The 22,152-nt window shown below is 40.9% G+C and overlaps 1 protein-coding gene across 2 annotated transcripts in view; it reads left to right on the plus strand.

Annotated features, from left to right (window-relative positions):
- Window positions 1–6,526: 6,526 nt before the first annotated feature.
- The window catches only part of syt7b (synaptotagmin VIIb), a 134,250-nt gene continuing 118,624 nt past the window's right edge, over window positions 6,527–22,152 (plus strand). For both annotated transcript variants that reach the window (XM_056259136.1, XM_056259137.1), the window contains exon 1: window positions 6,527–6,609. In XM_056259136.1, the coding sequence (XP_056115111.1) occupies window positions 6,576–6,609 (34 nt within the window). In that variant the 5' untranslated portion in view covers window positions 6,527–6,575. The remainder of the gene's footprint in view (window positions 6,610–22,152) is intronic.

Genomic DNA, 22,152 nt, shown 5'->3' on the forward strand with positions numbered 1-22,152 from the left:
TGCACAGTGGTAACAAGGCATGATGGATCCATGTTCTCATTCTGTTTACGCTACATTCTGACTCTACCATCTGAATGTCTCAACAGAAATCGAGACTCATCAGACCAGGCAACATTTTTCCAGTCTTCAACTGTCCAATTTTGGTGAGCTCTTGCAAATTGTAGCCTCTTTTTCCTATTTGTAGTGGAGATGAGTGGTACCCGGTGGGGTCTTCTGCTGTTGTAGCCCATCCGCCTCAAGGTTGTGCGTGTTGTGGCTTCACAAATGCTTTGCTGCATACCTCGGTTGTAACAAGTGGTTATTTCAGTCAAAGTTGCTCTTCTATCAGCTTGAATCAGTCGGCCCATTCTCCTCTGACCTCTAGCATCAACAAGGCATTTTCGCCCACAGGACTGCCGCATACTGGATGTTTTTCCCTTTTCACACCATTCTTTGTAAACCCTAGAAATGGTTGTGCGTGAAAATCCCAGTAACTGAGCAGATTGTGAAATACTCAGACCGGCCCGTCTGGCACCAACAACCATGCCACGCTCAAAATTGCTTAAATCACCTTTCTTTCCCATTCTGACATTCAGTTTGGAGTTCAGGAGATTGTCTTGACCAGGACCACACCCCTAAATGCATTGAAGCAACTGCCATGTGATTGGTTGATTAGATAATTGCATTAATTAGAAATTGAACAGGTGTTCCTAATAATCCTTTAGGTGAGTGTATGTTCATTTTTATTGTTATCGTTATCAGCCCGTTATGGCCGATATATTAAAGCCGATAAATGGATTATTTCCTTCAACTGAGACGCTTCACTTCACTGTTCGCCATGATGGTTTTGATAGCTTGAAATATGATTGGAATCACTTTGAAAAGGAAAATACAGTTAAGTGCAACATGCAAATCTGTCATATAGGCTAGATAAAATTATGATTATTGTGTGATTGGGACATAATGAGACTGTTTTTTTAATAGGCTAATATATCGGTTATCGGCTTTCAAATATAAAGAATTATCGTATCGGCCAAAAATGTCATATCGGTGCATCCCTAATTCAAAGTATACACTTTATCAGTTAATTTATATCAACACTTTTGCATTGTCTTATGTGCAATGCATTTTGGATTTGGCAAAAACAAGGTATCTTTAAAGGCTGCATAATTATACCACCTACATGACCTTTTCACGTATAGAGATTCCTTAACATGCTGCCCTATGTATGCAGCTCACCAGCTTTTGAATCAAAGCCATGGAGGGTGGATAAAATGTGATTTATTCAGAGAGTTTGATATGCTAAAGTGATGAAAGGATTATGGGTAAATGTCAAGGATGTTGACACAAATTTGACTTGAGTTTAACTGATTTTACAATAGAAATTTGGAGTCAAGTGGGTTGAGAAAGCAAGTTTGAGTTAAAAAGAAAATGCTAAAACAACAGTGTTTTTGTTTATGCATGCGTGTGTTGTGTGCGAAAGAGAGCAATACAGACAGACTGATGTAGGAGTGATAGTGTGATATCAATGCGCCAGTGGCTGACAAGAAGCCAGCATATCAGGTTCCATCTCATTTAGGTGTCCAGCTACTCTAACTCAAGGTTAAGCCCCCAGCAGATGCGTGCGCACACACACACACACACCCCAGCGGCCAGTGAGATGCCAAATGATGCCTGATGCCTTCATTTGTTTTCCCTTTTCAACATTCTTTATGCAAAAACAATACTTTGTAGCCAAACAGACAGTGTTATTTAAGTTTTACTTTAGATTTATTAATATGCTGAATTAGTATTTATTTTAATATTTGTTGTTTTTTGTTGTTGTAATTTCTGTAGTTTTTAGTTAACGATAATAATCCTGCCTTGAAAATACAGAAATTCATAGAATGCAATGCACACTTTACTCTAACTGATCTCTACGGAGTAACAGTGTTTACAGTACAGACTCATCATGGAAATGATGTTTCTCAGGTTGCAGTGGGAGTTTATGAAATACATATGAATGCTTTTCCTTGGTCGGGGGGTAAATACATTATTCACAAGGACATAGAGATACTCAAGGCCTTTCAAGGCCGCTCAACGTTCTTATTGAGTCTTTTTGCACAGAATCCACATAAATTATTAGATTTAGATTCCACTGATCTAGACAGACCGTGTCTGAAACCAGAAAAAAATGCTGCCTTGGCAGGTAGAAATGCTTTAAGGCATGTCTGAGTCCATTGCTTGATTACTGCCTTCACTGGCCAGTTTCTGAAAGCAGCGTAGATGCATCTATGATATTTCACAATTCTGGGCTTACAGTTTGGCAGAATAGAAATGGAATCTGATGATAAAGTGGTTAAAAGAAGTCAATTAGTTTATACAGTAAATGCAATGTGCAAATTATAAAATAATTTCTATAAAACATCAACTATCTGAAATACTCTTTAAACAAAAAGATTTAAAACAAGTTTTTGTGATATACTTATTATATGTATTATAATTCAGTGAGACATTCCCAAAAATATTCTGTAATTCTTTAAGGGTTATAAAACTAAAACCATAAGCATTGTTTTAATTTGAAATAAAATTAAAATTTGATTTAAATAAAATTGCACTAAAATAAAATAAAATATAAAACCTTAAAACTCATTTTATTTCAGCTAGTTCCTAAGGCAACGTGTCATTTTCGTCTTCATTATTATGTACTAAAATAAATGAAATAAAAATGAATAAAAAATATATAAAAAATATACAAAATTTTTATAAAATGGACAAAAACACAACAAATTTAGGCTACTAAATCCTAAACTAAAATTAAAAGGGAAAATGCATAAATAAAAACTAATTCTAAATATTAATAAAAAAACTATAATAGTATCTCAGTGATACTAAAATAACAGATTCACACCCTGCATAACTGTCCTTTTTAAATTAAGGCATGATTCCATTTCGATTGCAAAAATAATCTTTATAGGCATTAAATATGTGCTTTGTCTAAAGCTCTCTTGAATTTGTTCTAGATCATTCTGTTTTGGAAGCCTGTCTGAAACACATTCCTTTAAACGGTACCTTTATACAAAAACACGGTCTGTTTATTCTCGGACTGACTGCAGCATGGCTGCTGTTCCCTCACTGTTTAGAATTATAATGCAACTCTAGTGAAGATCCTCTAGGGGGCGTCAGTATCACTGGGTTTCATTGGAGAACCTGAACCTGCAGCCGTGAGCTGAGAGTCAATTAGTTTGTTGTGCTGTTTTACCAGCTGGGAAAACAGATTGTCTCAGAAGACACACAGTGTAGTGTGCTTTCATGATGAGTCTGGGTGATTTCATAAAAAGAGACATCTCCGAGTGTTTAGGAGGTATGATGGCACTTGGATGCAGGTAATGTTGTCATCAGCACATCAGAAGGTATAATTAGCATAAGCAGCTGTCAATCATCCATCTAGTACAGATGCTAAATAGCTTGCGAAAATCAGCGGGAATGGCAAAACACTGCTAATCACACACAGCGAAGACCAAATTGATAAGCTTTCAAGTTAAAGTTTTTTAAATCTCGCTTCATTTTGGCATTGTAAAACTGACTATTCTGTCAAACCATGTACAACGTTCTCAAAGCTCTACAATGTGCAGATAAACTCTTATATTGGAATAAGAGTCACTTATATTAGTGATAGCTAATACTAGTTGCTTATGAACTATATTATTTGGCCAATTCAGAATGGTTAATTCTGATTAATATTAATAAATGCAAATTTTTATTGAACATTGTCATTTACATAATATTGATGATGTTGCCATTGAATAAAAGCAACAAAAAATAATCATTTAGACAGTGTTTTTACTATGCCTGTTCAGGGGGTTATAAACTAAAGCATGCCTCGAGACGAGAGACATGTTTCTTGTAAGTGTCAGAGAGCAATACAAATTTTAAAGTCATTATGAAATGGAAGCTGCGATAGTGTTTTCTTCCGGAGTGGTGCAGGAATGACGTCGCTTTGTAGGCCAATCGGCAGTTAGCATCCTGACAAAACCCAATAGGCTTTTTCCATAGGCTCTTGGATTATCACTACAAAAAAAGCTCTGTGATCAACAGTAGTTTATTATACTTACAAGTTTTGTCCAATCAAGATCATTTTCACAGATGAACACAACTTTTATGAATTTTAAAGCCTAAATACAGTCGCCAGAAGTAAAAAAAACTAGGCTATAAACAATCCAATCACAATCGCTAAGCTTCCGACAACTCTTAGTTTTTATCTAAAACATTTTCCAAGAAACTTTGAGTTAGAATAGTTTATAAGAGCACAATTATGAGCATAACGAGGCTGTAAAAGCAGAGCTGAGCTTATCTTTTCAGGATGATGATGTTTAATGTCCCCTCATTTAGCCATTTGTTAGCAACCGCCTTTTTTAAGACACTTAATAGCTTTAAATAATCACGAGTGGGGTAATACTGATGTGTTTTATTTTCTAGAATAAAACGTGAAAGTGTCTTGAGCTTGTTCACCACAGACCTTATTTCAGCCATTTAACCAAAATCCCATTTAAAAAACCCATCGACTTCGGGACAATGGAACCGGAAGAGATAAAATGCTAACTCATGTCCGTGTTTTGGCTTACAAAGTGATTTCATACCTGCACCACTCTATTGCAACGTATATACGAGTGAAACAGCTTCTCGAACAAGAAAAAATGTAGGGCGGGACTTGATTTTGTCCATTGGAAATTGATTGGATGGTTGGGGTTTTCTATTGGTGGATCTCATATGAGTGACAGGTTGTCCCGCCCTCACGCTAGTAAACATCATCAGAGAAGAGAAGAGATGTTGCTGCAAGAGGGATGGGAAATTAATTTGATTAAAGATTACAAGGACACATTAATATCTATATATATTTAAAACGTGTAAAGCATTTATAATCAATACAACACTGCAATATTCCATGAGAATAAGAATGGTCAATTTTGATTTAATGGTGACTTTAATTGTTTTGTTGTCCCACCTACATTTTTAGTGTGGGAGACCCAGTAACCATAAAACTCACAGGTCCTTTTGTAAGATTAAGAGGTAATTGTTGCCAAACATGTGATACAAGAATCAGGATTCATTCTTGAGTCAGCTAAAGTCTTAAGTGTGATAAAACTGACAGATATGAAAAGAGTCCACATTTAGATCAAGACTACAACTTCACAAACACAAAAATCCTTAAAAGGGTCATAAAATATGGTTAAACATTAAGCTTGAAATATAAAAAGTGAGATCATGGATGAACACAAAACAGCGAGTGGCCCAGCTGAAAAGTAGTGAGCCTGGCAATGTAAGTTATTGGATAGTAACCAAATGCACAAATGTCATGTCAAAGTTAAAAATATATATACAGGTCAAAGGTATATGTGTATTTACAACATACGTAATATGTCATGTATTCACACAACATACAAAAAGAACACACTTCATCAAATGTTAAGAAGTTCATTAACTTCTATAGATATGCTGAAAGTATGAAGAATTCATTTGAGAGATTGAGAGAGCAAGTGTAGATGATTAAATGCTAAAATCATATTAATTAGCAAATGAAAACCAAGCAGCAACAAAATAATGACAACACATCAGTTAAATGATTTTATTACAAAACACCCCCAAATAAATTTCTATGCCATAACCATCATAATATAAGCAAATAATTTACTCTTCAGGTCTCTGCATGTGGTTGAATCGCAAACATTAAGACTTTGACTACCGGGTGATGTCAGGTAAAGTTGGGAGGGTCTTATATTTCTTTATTCAATATCCAATCATTGCAAATTATTGGAAACATTTGCAATCATAGTGCTTGATGTATGAATTGATTTGATTGGCTGATGTGAAACGTTTATTCTGCTGTCCCATTTTATCTTGATTACTTTTAGGAGATATTTATGATTTATCTAAATCATATTTATATTAGCCTACATGATTGCAGTATTCATATAGCTATGTGCACATGTGCAAAACATTTACTGTGAAGCCATATTAGAAAATAAGTGTAACACATTATTTATAACACAATAAATAATATTTATTTATTCACCATGTAATGTACAGATTCACAGTTTTGTTTTATAATAGATTTCACCATTTTATCAGAACACATTTACTTTTGGCATTTAAATGGCTCGGGCTTAACCCGTTTTTGTGGCATTTTCAACATATAATCATAAAATAAGCCTGAGAGCAGTCTTCGGACGTATTTTAACGCGGCTCAAGGCGATTGACACGTCCCAATTTACTCGGCTTCATCCACACAAACTGAGATTTTAGAGCTCGTGCCATCAGCTGGCGGTGACACGGACGCACAACTCACCACTCCTTGCCCTCATCTCTCTCTCTTCAAACATTCTCTCTGCCATCTCCCGAATCAGCCGAATGAGGGGACTGGGAAAGAAAAAACAAGTGAGTGAAAGAAAGAAATAAGCAGGGAAGGAGAGAGATAGAGAGAGAGAGAACGCGCGAGCGCGGTGCTCTATGGTCACTCGCCCATTGGAAGCTCGAGAGCACATTTTGGATTCGACTTTTTCTTGGAGGGGACTTGGGGAAGAAACAAGCGTTTGTTGGCGTGCCAAAGGCGAACAGCCATGCACCTGAATCGGGAGGACGAGGAGGGAAAAGGTGAGATACTTTGGTGGATTCCGCTCGTTTGTTTTCAGCCAGAACGCCCGCCCTTGAACGGCAGACGATGTGGCGGCACCCGGTACCGCTCGTGTACGGGTCAGTACCGTGTCATTCCGAATGCATTTCGCTTCAATTTGTCCTCAACTGCAAACTGTCAGTTGCCGAACGTGCAAACAGGTGCAACCAGGTTTCTCTATATACATTCGTTCGCGTTTGGACACATACAGCACCTGTTGTTGTGTTGTACCGTGAAGGTAAATACATTTACCTTGGTGCCTTTGAGGGAGTCCATGCACGCGCAAGGTCATCATCTCTCATCACATAGTCATGATAGGGTATCTGCGCGTGCGTTTATTGTTCCGAGTGTGCGTGTGCTCGTCTTGTCCATTGTATCTGCCAAACATGTATCAAAAGCGTTTTGCTCACTTTTTCGTATGCAATTGAGAGAAAGTGAGGATGGGTCATTAGGAGGACGAAGGGACATGGACATGCTTTGGCCTCTGCCCCCTCCTGTTGCGCGCCACGAGATTTGTCAGGTGGGAAAATTACGATGGACAATTGTTATGTGTACAGACAGAGATTTGTTTGGAGAGGCACTGTGGCAGGAAAAATAAGCGTGTGTTGCAAGACGTCAAATAATAAGGCACTCATCTGTGATGCGAGATGCCAGTTCAGAAATAAAAAAAAATAAAAGCCTATGATTAACCCTTGAATGTCAGGAACATATAAATACGTTAGAAAATTTATTTATGGCTATACACCAATTCAGTCATGACGTCAATTTGTAGACCAACCCGGAAGGCTAAATGGGCTCGAGTACCCTTGGGAATTTCTTGTGGATTTTTAGAACAGTACCGGTATAGTCTTTCCCATTGTAATAGGCTGCAAGATATCCAGGGTCAGTGTTCAGGACATTTAGATGATGCAAGAGTTTTTGTAATATTTCCCTCAGACACTGCACTCGCTGTAAACATGCAAAAAAAAAACACACAAAAAAAAAAAAACACATACACGTTAATTGTATTTGTACTTTATTTTAGGTCAAGTTCAGCTGACATGAAAGGTTTGGATCCAATAGTGGAATCTGCATTACTGAGGAAACAATAGGTTACTGTCGTAACCCCGGTTCTCTGAAACATCGAGTGGAGAGATCCACCTATGGGAAGGGCATCCGTACCTGACCTCTGCAGAAGCATCCAATTGCACCAAGTCTGGCTAACAGACAGAAGCACGCAGCCAATGCCAGGTGAGGCCACACCCCCTTACCTACGGGCATATCACAGCTGGGCGCGCTGCTATTCCTCAGTAAGTATATTCGCTTCTCGTGCGGCAAGCGGGGCAAAGCTGGTGGATCTCTCCACTCGATGTTTCAGAGAACCGGGGTTACGACAGTAACCTATTGTTCTCTTTCATCATCTCGTTTCGAGATCCACCTATGGGAGAGACATGGACAGCTCCCCGATTGCCCAATACACTCACAGTGAGGTTCTGAAGGCCAGAGAAGGACGGTCACCTCAGAGAGGCGGTGCCTGACACGTCCCACAAACATGACCCTGCAAGTTTTCCGCCACGCTAACTGCTGTGGACAAGCAGGGCATGAAACATGCATGAGACACATACATGATAATGGCCCCCGCACCACCAATGCACATAGCTAAACCCAAGAAGGAATGCGAATGCTTGGTGACAGGAATGAACATGGCCAGCCGACCCATTCACTCCTCGTTGGTTAACCAAACGGGGCTGTGGGAAAGGGCTAAGAGGACCCTACCTCTAGGACCGAGTGTGCCACCGAAGTTCTGGTGACATCCAACTGGTAGTAACGCTCAAAGGTATGAGGAGAGGCCCAGCTGGCCGCGGAGCAGATGTCCTGCAGTGGCACTCCCCTGAACAAAGCCCAAGAGGCGGCTAAGCCCCTTGTGGAATGAGCTCTGATGCCCCTTGGGGCTGCACTCGCTTTGCTTCATAAGCCATAGTATAGCGTCCACAAGCCAATGTGAGAGGCATTGCTTTGAAATGGGATTCCCCTTGTAGAGGGGAACACTTGAAACAAAGAGCTGGTCGCTCTTGCGGAAAGCACTGGTCCTGGTCATTATGCTTGCAGAGCACGGACGGGACACAGAGCATTCAGCCCCTGATCCTCCGGGGAGGCAAAGGGTGGAGGGTGAAAAGCGGATAGCTCCAAAACCTCTGACGTGAACGCAGGGAAGCATTTCGGCATGAAGGCCGGGTTAGGCTTAAGGAAGAGCTTATCTCCACTTAGGGAGAATTTGGCGCACAAGGGGTGAACCGAGAGTGCATGTAGCTCACTGACCCGTTTAGCAGATGCCAAAGCCGAGAGCAAAGCTGTCTTGAGGGACAGCAGCTTAAGGGAAATACTCCCTGCCTCTTTCCATGAGGTCTTGCAGGAAACACAAAATATCAGGCACCGAGCACTGATAAGATGTGAAACCACGCCCATCATACCACCCTTCGAACACTTGCCACTTACAGCCATATAGGGATCGCGTGGAAACGGCCCTGGCCTTCTGAGTAGTGGCGATTACATGTGGCGGGAGCCCCAGTGCATTTTGGTTCGTCCTCTCACGGGCCAGGCCCAGAGAGCCACCCTGTCCGGGTGGGGGTGGTAAATCTCCCCGTTGGCTTGGGACAGTATGTCCGTGCGAGGGGGGAGGCGCCATGGCTCGGCGTATAACAGAGGGATTATCCCTGCCAGCCATGGGGCTTTGGGCCACCTGGGTGCTATCAGAATGAGAGACAGGCCGTGCTCTCTCACCCTGGCCAGTGTGAAAATTATCAGGCACAGGGGAGGAAAAGCATACAACAGCACTTTGGGCCATGGGTGGGCCAGTGCGTCTGCCCCGAGGGGCGCGTCCATGTCCTTTAGCGAGAAGAACATAGGACAATGGTGATTTTCACGCGAGGCGAAAAGATCTACGGCTGCCTGTCCAATCTCATCCATAACCTCTCCACTATCTGCGGGTGAAGACGCCAATCCCCGTGGATTGGGTTTCCCCTCGATAGCAGATCCGCGCCTCTGTTCCGAATGCCCGGGACATGAGTCACGCGTAATGACAGAAAAACCTGTCTGCTCCACACCAAAAGCCTGTAAGCTAGAGCGTGGAGTTTCGACGAGCGCATGCCACCCTGACGGTTGATATAAGCCACTACCGTGGTATTATCGCACCGTACTAGAACAGGATGTCCCTGCAGGCAAGGCAGAAAATGATTCAGAGCTTTTCAAATAGTAAAAGCTCTGAATAGTTAATGTGCGCTGAACGTAGTCTGCTCAGCCACAGACCGTTCACCGTTCTGCCTTCCTGGGTGGTTCCCCAGCCTGTTAAGGACGCATCTGTCGTCAAAACTTTTCGCATCGTACCGTCCCGAGGGGGGGTTCCCCGTGCGTAAAAGTTCTCGCTCTCCCAATGGCGCAAGGCCGCCGAGCAGGCGCGCGTCATCGTTACCGAGCGGCAGAGATCGCAAATCGGCCTGAAGTGTAGTGTACAAAACCCATTTCGTGAACGTTCTCATTCTCAGGAGACCAATGGCACAACTTGGATAGATGAAGCCATGAGATCCTGCAGCCTGAAGCATTGCGATATTGTACTCTCGCCCCTTCACTGAACTGAGACAGACAGTCCATCAGCGAGCGAACGCGCTCTTGAGAGAGACGCGCTCGCATGGAGACTGAGTTCAATTCCAAGCCCAGGAAAATGACATTCTGACTGGGAGTCAGATTGTTTTCGCTCGCATTCACCTTGAACCCGAGGGATGTGATGTGCGCGAGCACCCGGCCGGTGTCCAGCGACACCTTCTCCTTTGATTTGGCTATGATGAGCCAGTAAGTCAGAATTCTCAGCCCTGATAGTCTCAGGGGCGCCACGCCCACCTCCGCACACAGACAGAAAGTTCGGGGACTCAAATTGCGCCCGAACGAAAGAACTGTGAATTTGTAACAAACGCCTTGGTAGGCGAAACGAAGATATTTCCTGTGTGGAGGGTAGATGCTTATGTGAAAGAAAGCATCTTTCAGATCGACTGATGTGAACCAGTCATTCTGCTTTATGGCACAGGCGAGAGAGGCTTGTGTCACATTCTGAAATTGAATTTCCTCAAATGTTTGTTCAACACTCGAAGGTCCAATATAGGGCGGGGGGGCGCCACGCCTTTTGGAACATGAAAATACCAGGAATAAAAACCATGGTTTATCAGATTGGGTGGCACCATCTGAATCGCTCCCTTGTTAGGAGAGAGGAAATTTCCTCTTTCAGAATGTGTGAGGCGTTTTCTTCTGTGTGAGAAGAGAGAACGCTGTTGAAATGCGGAGGTTTTATTGCAAACTGCAGCTTGTAACCCTGGGTTACAGTACGCAAAAACTCACTCGGGCGCTGAAACGGCTTGCCAAGCCGCTTTGTGACTCGCGAGCGCCCCCGCTCGGGCCGGAGCGGAGCTGTATGGGCCCAGCTGGTTCATTTGTGATGCAAAGGCGCCATCTAGTGGGAACACTAGAGGCGACATGCAAGGGTTTGGAGGGATTTCCTCTCTCTGCAGTGAGAAGTTTTCTTTGCGGAGAGAGGTCTTCTCTCCAAAACGAATTCATTTGATTCGTAGCTTTGTGTGTTTTGTGTTGGGCAAACACTGGGGCCGAAGCCTTTATTGACAGAGTGAGGGAAACATAGTGTGGTGTCCACTGTGCTGAACTTTCCCTCACAAGGTGCCCCCAAAAGTGGGAAAAACACATATCTCCTGAACACATGAACTGGGCAGTCTCAAGTGCAGGCAGAAAAATAATATCCGCGGAGAGAGAAACTCTCTCTGTAACGGATTTATTTAATGCGTTTTTTTTTTCAAGTGTTATTTAGTTATGCGTGTGTTTTGTGTTGGGGAACACAGGGGCCTTACACACACAACGTCCACTAAAAACACATCGGCTGGACAGCCGCAACTGAGCTGTGTGAGCCCAGTTGGTTGATTTATGAGGCAATGGCGACCTCTTGTGGACGGACTCAGGGCGACATGCATGGGATCAGAGAGATTTGCTCTCTATGTTGCCGCTGGCAGATATATAAATCTGCACGAATTCATTTGATTCGTTTATTAAATGTGTTGTTTAGTAATGTGTGTGTTTTGTGTTGGGAAACACTGGGGCCGAAGCCTTTAATAACTGGGTGAGGGGAACCAAGTGCGTGCGATGTGGTAACACTTTTCCTGGGGCCTTTTCCTCACGACAGCCCCCTCCCCCGTAACTTGTTGTTGTGGGGGGGAGGGGGACACACACACACAACGTCCACTAACATACGGGCTGGGCAGCCACGAGAGGGGATTAACCGACCGTAGGTGGGAGACCCTGTTAGTTAACGTTACTCCCAATGGTCGAACAACAGGCAGGCCGCTTGCGTTCGGGACCGCCTTCCTAGGAAGGCATAAATTGAAAACCTCAACACGTAATCGTAACAAATCAAGGCCCGTGAGACCGTGTTAACAGTCTAGCGGGACGCTCCAGCCGTTCAGACTGGGCGGTGGTCCCAGCGTTTACCCGTCGTACATATTCCTATCCTGGTCGGTGGCGCTCTGTGGAGCTGGCCACACAATGTTGAGACGAACGGCCGCTCGCTCACAAACTTCCAGGAGGATGGACGGAGGCAAAGCCGCGTGAACGCTAGCCTAGGGAACGCTAAAAGGACCGCGTCATCCCCGTCGCCGGAACCGACTGGTTCGTCAACGACAGTGAGGTTTTCCCGCGAAGATGTCCTCTTCAGGGAATGCGGATTGGGCTGATGTCAGCTCAAATATTTTAGAGAGGTGGCGCTCCGGGAGTCCCCCGGTAGCGCGTCATCATCACCGTGTCTCTCCTCCGAGTCAGAAAGGCCGAGCACGGCGCGCTGTCGTGCAACTAAAAGCCAGCTTAGTAAAAGCTACATGGGCAGCAATTACAATGACCGCAATTCCCCGGGTTCTCCAAAGCTTGAGCGTGTTAAGCCCAAGCAGACCGCGCAGAACGAGAGGGTCCTTATAGTGGCGATGAGAGCACCACACGCGGCCGGGCAGGCTCGTCGTGATAGGCTGTTCCCCGGGGGAAGCGGCTGTTTAGACGGTCACATAGCCATGGGTGGGCCAGCGGTGAAGAACTCGGAAAAATCCGTGGCGGGCAGCCATGTAAAGGAGGAGCATGTGAAGGACAGCGAGAGCTCGGGCGGCTCCGGATGCAAAAAACACAGCGGATAGGCTGAAGAAACGACTGTCACTCACGTCTGGCGGAGGCTGATCTGGCGATATGTCCTCCTGAAGACTCGAAAGTGAGCAGCGTAACGTTAATCCAACCGAACTGTGTCAATGCAGAGATCGCGAGAAGCGATTGTCAACTGAGGAATAGCAGCGCGCCCAGCTGTGATATGCCCGTAGGTAAGGGGGTGTGGCCTCACCTGGCATTGGCTGCGTGCTTCTGTCTGTTAGCCAGACTTGGTGCAATTGGATGCTTCTGCAGAGGTCAGGTACGGATGCCCTTCCCATAGGTGGATCTCGAAACGAGATGATGAAAGAGAACAGCAGGAATGTTTAATGTTAGGAACTGCTTGTGATGGAATTGTGAATATTTGAGGGACAATTTTTAATTCCAGTTGCTGTTTCATGGGTAGTTTGTTCCATTACTTGTTTTTACTGTTTAATTTGGCTGAAAAGCCTTGTGACTACATACAACATGGCTTTTTTTAGTAGACTTCAAGATATTTGCCAATGCAGCAATTGACTTACTGTGAGAAATGTTTTCTGCATTAATTTTTTATTTATTTTTATTTGTAAATAAATCACTCTTTTGAGTCGATTCTTTTCAATTAAAGGGATAATTCACTCAAAAATGAAAATTCTGTCATTAATTACTCACCCTCATGCCGTTCCAACCCCGTAAGACTGTAAGCCTATGGCTCGGCGACAGGAAAAAAATAAACAATTTTTAAAAAAAAAAATTCAATAATAAAAGGTTGTGTGTCGATTCAATAAAAAATCCACATATCACATATTTTAAAATATTACATAATTCATTGAAACCTGTTTGTCATGTATAATACACCGACAAATCGTCAGCTGGCACAACGCGTTCAAATTTCATTGGACAATGTGAAGTGGAGCGGTAATTTTCAGGTCATTTATAAATAAATCGTTTGAAAATTACATGGACAGACGAATTTACATTTATGTAGCGATCTGAATCTGCGTCATTGGACTAATGGATGTTAATTGACTACAAAGCACTGCACAAAACCAGCACCAAAAGTAGCATTAATGGTAAGTATAGTATTCAAGTAACTTGTATTTAGTCTATTTTGATACACCGTTTACCGTTTGATGAAACTATCATAGTTTGTTAAATGAAGCCCAGGCCTGCAGGCCTATTATGTGAAGTGCAGGCTGACAACAACATGCGAAATGGTGTCTTTATTATTTTAACATTTTTGATAATTTTGCAGCAAATAGTATAATAGCACAGCACTAGGCCTACTGGTCAAAAATTTGCACACACATTTAAAATAAAAGCCTAAATTCAATCTGCTCATCACATAATGCAACTGTGTCTCTTCCGAAAATTTGGACTAAACCGCTCAATTCATATGGATTAGTTTTACGATCTCTTTATGAACTTTTTGAAGCGTCAATAGTTGCGTCAAAAAGATCTTAATTTGTGTTCCGAAGAAGAACGAAAGTTTAACAGTTTTGGAACGAATTAATAAAATAATTTAAAATTTTGGGTGAACTATCCCTTTAACTGTTTAAATATGTGAGCAATGAGTGATGTCTGATTTGTAAATGGATCATACTTTTGACATGGTTCTTTTAATGACCCCGTGGGCCGTGTCCATATTTTATGGTTTTTTGTCATTTTATCCCTCCCAAATCTTAAAGTCGGCATGAAACAGAAGTTGCGATAGTCTGTTCTTTCCTATTGTGACATATATCCAAGAACAGCTTCTCGAACAAGAAAAAATGTAGGGCGGGACATGATTTTGTCCATGGAGAATTAATTGGATGGTTGGATGGTTTTGGTTTGCTATTGGTTGATCTCATGTGAGTGACAGGTTGTCCCGCCCTTGTGCAAGTAAACATGTCATCAGAGAAGAGAAGAGATGTGACCAGTCCTTACCATAATTGAGTCAGGTGATCTTCAGACTTGCTACATGCGGAACAGAAGGTTATTTTGTATTCAAACCTGTTTGCCTGTAACAGCAGCGGCAGCTGTATTTCAGCAGTGCGTTTGTCTTGACATTCAACTTATGTTTCTTGAGCAAGGGACATTAATCAGGAACATACAACCTGGATCTGCAATGACTTTGCTTTTGCAACTTATTTTTTGAAAAACAAAACAACAAACTAACAAAAAAACATATATAATATTTATAATTATCTGGCTTTAGCTACTTTTCAGAACCAATATATATTATTATGGAAATTGAATTAATGTTTAAAAATGAATTATGGTAATAGTTTTTGTTTTGATTGCCAATCATGGCAACATTTAGAGTAGAAATAAACAATTGTTTTGTCTCAGGGACATAATCCAGTTTAATATGAGAAGAAGCTTGCATTCTGTTATTAATGAATTTTATTTTTTTATAATAAAATTCGGGGGGGGGGGGGGGGTATGACAGTAGTGGACAATACCATGTTCCCACAGTTTTATCATAGTAAAAATAACAGTAGTACTAGTAAGTAACAGCTATAAGCATTACTGTGGTAATTATTTGTAAGGCATGTTAATTTTATTAGAAGTTTTATTAGCGTTGTGGATGTAATCAGCTTTAGCTCGTCTTAATGTGAATTCAGCTGGGAATCTCCTGCTGAATGTATTGCCAGAGATTTCATGCTGTACTAGACAAAAGCAGATTTTGTAAGCACGGATTTGGGAATATCCAGTCGAAGAAACGCTTCGCCCAAGCAACTGAACAGAGAAGTGTTTCCTTGGTTTTGAATAAAACACAGACATGGACACTAATGCTTTTGAGGAAAGACATTTTTTTAGGTAAAAAATGTAACTAATAGGTATCACCATACTTCCCCAGTAGCTTGATTACATTAAGAATTGCAAACACTTTTTTTAGTGTTATGTTTTAAAATTCCCCATGTTTTTAAGAATTAAGATAAAAAAATCACAAGTGGTGCTCACTGTAGAGCCAAATGATGTCAAGCTTTACCGATTGGCCCTGCAGTGAGCAGCCTCTCTAAAATCAGGCAAATTATATATTGACAAACCCCTCTAAAAACATTTGTAAAAAAAATAAAACACTTGAGAGGACCTATTATGCTTTTTTACATTTTCAACTTTCTTTAGTATATAATTATGTTGTTTGAGCATGAAAAATCTCTGCAAAGTTACAAAGCACAAAGTCATTCCAAAGGGAGTTATTGAATATATTAGTAAGCAAGCACTGTTTCTGAACTCCCTGAAACGCCTCCATTGTAGTCTTGAGTTTTCTTGCGGGGCCGAGGCCTGGTTGAGTTGTGTTAGTAGTGTGTTAAAACTCTTGAAACAAGCTTGAAAAATGGTTGGCCAATCACAACACAGGTGTGTAACGATACCCTCATGTCACGATTCGATACATATCATGATACTGAACTCACGATACGATATTATTGCGATACTCCAAGACATATGATAAAAGGTTAACAAAAAATGTACTGTTGATTGAAATGCTAACTTTGATATTACATTGTGTGTGCGTAAATGAATAGGCTGGACTCTGTGCTTTTAACCCAAGGACAATGGTGACACCAGAATAAAAATATTCATGATTTTGAAGCTGAAAATACAGAACTATTTTAGACGAATATTCTTGCACTTTTTCACTGACTAGATATATTTAAAATAATGTTGGACACTTTTTACTGGTCAGGTAACATTTGGTATTATCAGGACCCACAAATATTCCCCCATTGCATTATTATACATTATAATCAACATTATAGTAGTTTAATGTAGTAGTGACACTAAAAATCTGAAAACTAGAATTTTTTTCTCACACAGTAATTTTTTTTTTGGGGGGGGGAACTATCAACGATACATATTGTCACTATCCACGATACGTATTGTTGCATTTTTGTATTGCGATATATTGTGGCACGATATATTGTTACACCCCTACAACACACTGATCCATCTGACCAATCAGAGCAGACTGCGTTTTTCAGAAGGAGGGGCTTCCAAGACTACTACTGACTAATGGGAACAGAGGTGCTGCAACAATGTAAAATATGTGAAAAATAATGTGTTTTTTTTTACATTTAAGCATGAAATCATATTCTATTAGACTAAACAACAAACAAAATCAAGACTTTGTAAAAGGGCTTAATAGGTTATCTTTAAAGTAAAAAAAAACAAAAACACGTTATGAAAAGCCAAATAGCCCAAAATCTCAAAATTGACCAGTGCATTAAAAAAAAACCCATTACAATTACAAATAGACACTTCTAAAAAGAAGATATGCTGGTATTTGCCATGGAAAACGCTGACTAGGTGAACGGGATGGCGGTTTCACGGCCATGATGACGGTTTTAAGGACAGCTGAAGATCAAACTGACAGCTCAAGGATTCCCACAGGTTTTCACAGAGACCTGCCCAGTGGTGGTTTTGCAGTGCTGCTACATGATGAATGATAAGAATGTATATAAGACACTGACAAGGGTTAATCTTTGACAGAGGCAAGATTTCAATCACATCAGATAATTTCACACCCCTTAAGCCATCCCGTCTGTCTCTGCGTTCAGACGTCCTCACACGTGACCATGCGCTCTAATCAACCACAGAAACTGTGATGGTTTTAGAACCCCTTTCAAGAACTCTCAACCCAAGTACACATTGTTTGAAGTTTGTTGGCGATAACAACAGTTGTTTCAGACGCTGATAGCAGAAAAGCTTTGACATATTGCGGTGTCTGTATGCGGGGTCGTTTCCTGGATAGGATCTTAATGTCATTGACATTCCTGGCATGTTCTGATGTTGTAGCAGCCGTATGATAAGACAAACACAGTGAGAAGGTCAACTGGCGGGCCGCAAAGCGGATGCTGGAGGGGTTGGCGAAGGACACCTCTGGACGGAGCAGGGAGAACGTGGAGAAATGCAACGGATGTACAGGTGGATTTGGAGGCTCGCCAAATCGCTTCCCCTTAGATTGGAGTGACATTGTGAGGTTGTAATGCTTTTAGCTCGCGTCAATGATCACTGATGGCCAGTGTGGGATCAGATGACGCGCCTGCATTTAGAGCATGATGCATCCTGTATGAATTTCTGAATTTTTCAATTTCTTGAGAATATAGGAGTTTAATGAAAGTTGCCAATGTGAGAGCTCTGTTAACCCTTCTTTGATCACCAGACCTGGCTTGTTTCCAGCCTATTTGAGAGATAGATTAACTGACTTTGCAATAGACAGCATTACCTCAAAAAGCATTGTTGAATTGTTCCAAGTTTTCATTAAAAAAATTAAGCAGCAAAAATACAGGTTACAATAGGGGACTTACAATGGAAGTAAATGGGGACAATTTTTGGAGGATTCAAAGTCAAACAGGAATGTTGCAAAGTTGTAATGTTGTCAATGTTGCAAAGTTGATCAATTATGAAACCACTTCAAAGGCATCTCTACAGAAGACAAACAATAGTGTCATTTGTTTTCTGCTCAGCTCAGTTCAAGTTATTGTCTTTTCATCCAATAGTGTTGGTACAGTTCACTTAAAAATATTTTCTGATTATTAATTGTCTCTTAATCGTCCTTTAAAAGCAAAAATAAGCACACAAAAATGGTTTTGGGGGTAGTATTTGAACTGTAATGCTGTTCTCATAATTTTTTACAGTTGTTTTAGGGTTTTAGGGACCAATAAAGTGGTGAAATTGAATAAAACACAGAAAACACACTAAATTCATGTTAACACTCATATTGTGGCTATTCTATTGAAACAGTGTGTATCTTAATGTTTACGGATTGGCCCTATATTTTTAATTTGTATTTTTTTAAGAAAAAGAAGGAAGAGCCAAAATTAAGGCTTTTATTTATTAGTCTTACTCTTAGTTTGGAAAGATCCAACATAACAATTGAATTCAGCATCTTAATGCCATTGTGAAGCATACTATATGTCATTTGAAGCAACAGTCAGAAGTGATTTCATTACATAGTGATTGATTTTTATTTGTAAATAAAAGCATTTTATTTGAGATGCAAAGGGGAAATTAAAGTGGCTGGATAGGATAACAGAAATAAGAACAGGGCGTCCCTCACCTGAACGCGTGACGTGCCACATCATCCGCTTCTAGACACTAGACAGTTTGTTGATTATAATTGGAGCAATCTAGTTTTATGCCAAACACTTGTTTTACTTCAGTACTTCAAAACTATATGATTAGAACATTATCCCGCTCCGACAGCCACTTTATGAGATGCAGGTGTTTTTTTTTCTTGCACAAAATTTTATATATTATCCACTGAAGGTGAGTGAAGTGAACCCAGATGCAGTTAAACAAATACAAAATAAACAGAGCTAAGATATGACATGAACTTGAGCAGACTTAAACTTGACATAAACTTAATCAGACTAACATGGACCATGAAACAGACAGCGAGTCACATTTAACAATACACAACAAGGAAACATGGCAAACATGAGGGCTTTAAGGAATAGTTGATCCAAAAATCCTCGGTGTAAATGACTTATTTCTTTCAGCCGAACACAATCAGAGTTATATTAAATAATATCCTGGCTCTTCCCGGCTTAGTAATGGCATTGAATAGTTTCAGAGTTTTTGAAGCTCCAAAAAGCATCCATCCATCATAAAAGTAATCCATAGGAATCCAGTGGGTTAATAAGTCCCCTTTTGAAGCGAAGTGATGTGTTTTTGTAAGAAAAATATCCATATTTAAAATGTTATAAACTTTATACTGGCTTCCGGCAACACAAAAGAATTTCGGCAAAACGGTGACCTCTGACCCGACAGGTCAGACAAACTTTCTAACCAGAATGCATTGCGTTTGACAGGCATCATGTCTGCATGGCGCCGCATTAAGTCAAACTCACCTAATATAAGATAATGAACCAATGAGGGCATAAAACATGAACAAGCAGGAAACAGACGTCACATGACTACATCACATGAGGGGAACAGTGAATCACATAACATGAACATCATCAACCGATAAAACAGACATGACACAACCCTGTTTTTTTTTTTTTTTTTCAGTGGAATTTGCCGAAATTGGTCCCTGGCCCTTGGTGTTATGTAGATGTAGATTCCCATCTTTGTCCACTTAAGGGGCTTTCACAATGGAGGAACGTTGTTATAGCTCCTATAACTATTGGCGGAAGTACTCTCTTTTTGGTGTGCTCACACCGCAGGAACTGGGAATGATTTCAGTTACAGGAATTCCTTTTGGGGTAGGGGAGGGGGGGGGATCACAATAGGAACTACCAGTGAGGAAAGTGTATGTCAATTGAACACATGCCATATGAAACACTGGCACCCGGTATTTTTTAAAAACCGTGTAAACACAGAGTTTACATTTGCTCCACGGACATGGAAAACAGCGATAAGATATAAACATACAGAACGCTAATGTTAACGGCATTTACCTGTCACCATTGTCTGCGCCGTTCTGTTCTTTTCTCAGCCTCGATGATATATAGCACTGTAAGTTGTGAGATTTCATCTCTTAGCCCTCCTTTTTCTCTTTCAGTCGCATAACTTATATGTCTACATGATTCCATCTCTACTATCACGAAACCCATGACACAACAAAAACACAGCTCCGATCACGGCGTCCTCCATCCTTCAGTTGTTGAATGCCAGGCTTAAATTATGTGGGCCGGTTTACATCCCTTCAGAGTTCCTGCTGGCAGTTTGAATGCTACTAGGAAAATTGCCCTAGGGGAAAATTTAGTTCTCGGGGGACCGCACTGGCTAGTTCCTATTACTGCCCGGTGCGAAAGCCCCTTTGCAAGGTGACTGACAGACCTCCAAAGTAACATATCATAAAGCTCTTATCACGAAACCTTCTTCCAGCCATCAGCGCCCCTATAAATCTACAGACATCGCTGTGGTTTAAGGTGCAGTTGTTGCAGTCATCAGTGGTTGAGATAAACCTGCCTGTCTAGGTCAGATGCTGAAAGACAAAGACGACAGATGAGCGCGAGAGACTGGAAGGAAAACACAGAGGCAGGTTGACCTTGTAGTTTGTACACATCACGTCTCTGGGTAATTGCGTGTTAATGGCTGTTTCCAGTCCTGTTGTCAAGGGTCCTATTAATATTTCATTCAGAGACAGAGTAAACGAGAAATGAATACCTCGAGTAGTAGCTTTACTGACACATTAGATTGACGTGAAAGAAAGCACGAGTGGTGAGGTACAAACAGACAGACAGTGGGAGGTGGAGAGACAGTGATTATTCAGGTGCTGTGAGGAAAAGCTGTCTGAAATATATTTTTATCCTTTAATGCAACTTGCAGTGGCTGTGTGAGAAAAGTGAGATTCGGTCCAATTACTTTTCTGACTAACTACTAACATGTCAACACAATGTCCCTGCATTGCAAATTTAGTAAAGCATTATTGTACACAGTTGAATCTCAGATTTAATGATTTTTCCCTTGTTTATCCCAACTTTTGAGCAGAGGGATTTAGCTATACACTGATTTATATAATCCAGGGCTGCGTTTCCCATCTTGTAAGTGGATCTTGTAGACTAGGGATTCCCAAACTTTTTTGTCAGCCGAACTTCTTTGACTCAAAATATTTACTTTTATTACCCCATGATATTTTGAATTACTACTATTTCATTAATTTAACAATAATTTTTTTTGTGATTTTATTCTTAGCTTTTCATCATCTTACAACCCCCCTCCAGCGATGCTATTAAGTAGCATAAAATGAAATATTTATTTGTTTACCTGCATAGTGTTTAGTATTAATAATTTACTAATATAGATGTATTTTTATATTTTAATTTTAATTTGTTTGTTCTAGCCATTTTGTTATTGTAACAGTTATGTTCAGTTTGATTTAATTGTCCCTGTCTTCTGTTCCTGTGTGGCGATGGCGATGAAACACTATAGACTGAATTATACGCATGTGCACAACGTTTTTTTTTTGTTTACACAGAGACCGTTTTCTTGATACCCAAAACGGTGTCGTGTAAATGAACGGCCAAAAAAAAAGTTTTCGTTTTTTGTTGAAAACGGTGTTGTGTAAACAGCCACTTAGTTCTCTAGTGTTCCTTTGTTCTCATTTTCCCATCACTAATTAGTCTCCTTGGTTACTCATTAATTAGATAACACCTGTTAGTATTCAGTTCGTTATCTTATAAGCCCTTCAGTTCCTTGTTCCTTTGTCTGGCATAGTTTGTGCATGCACACGGTTTGTGGATTTCCTGAGTTTGCTAATAGGACGGATAATTTTTTTAAAGTTTGCTAATAATTTTAATAGGCACAAAGGATGAAATAGTAGCGTTCATCTTCATCGGGCTAGAATGTGACAGTTATGTGACTTTATTTTTATTAGTTATTATTTTTTTATTTCT

The sequence above is a fragment of the Rhinichthys klamathensis genome, unplaced genomic scaffold (assembly GCF_029890125.1).
Source record: "Rhinichthys klamathensis goyatoka isolate OS25496 unplaced genomic scaffold, OSU_Roscu_1.1 h1tg000165l_1, whole genome shotgun sequence".
Taxonomy (NCBI): Eukaryota; Metazoa; Chordata; class Actinopteri; order Cypriniformes; family Leuciscidae; genus Rhinichthys; species Rhinichthys klamathensis.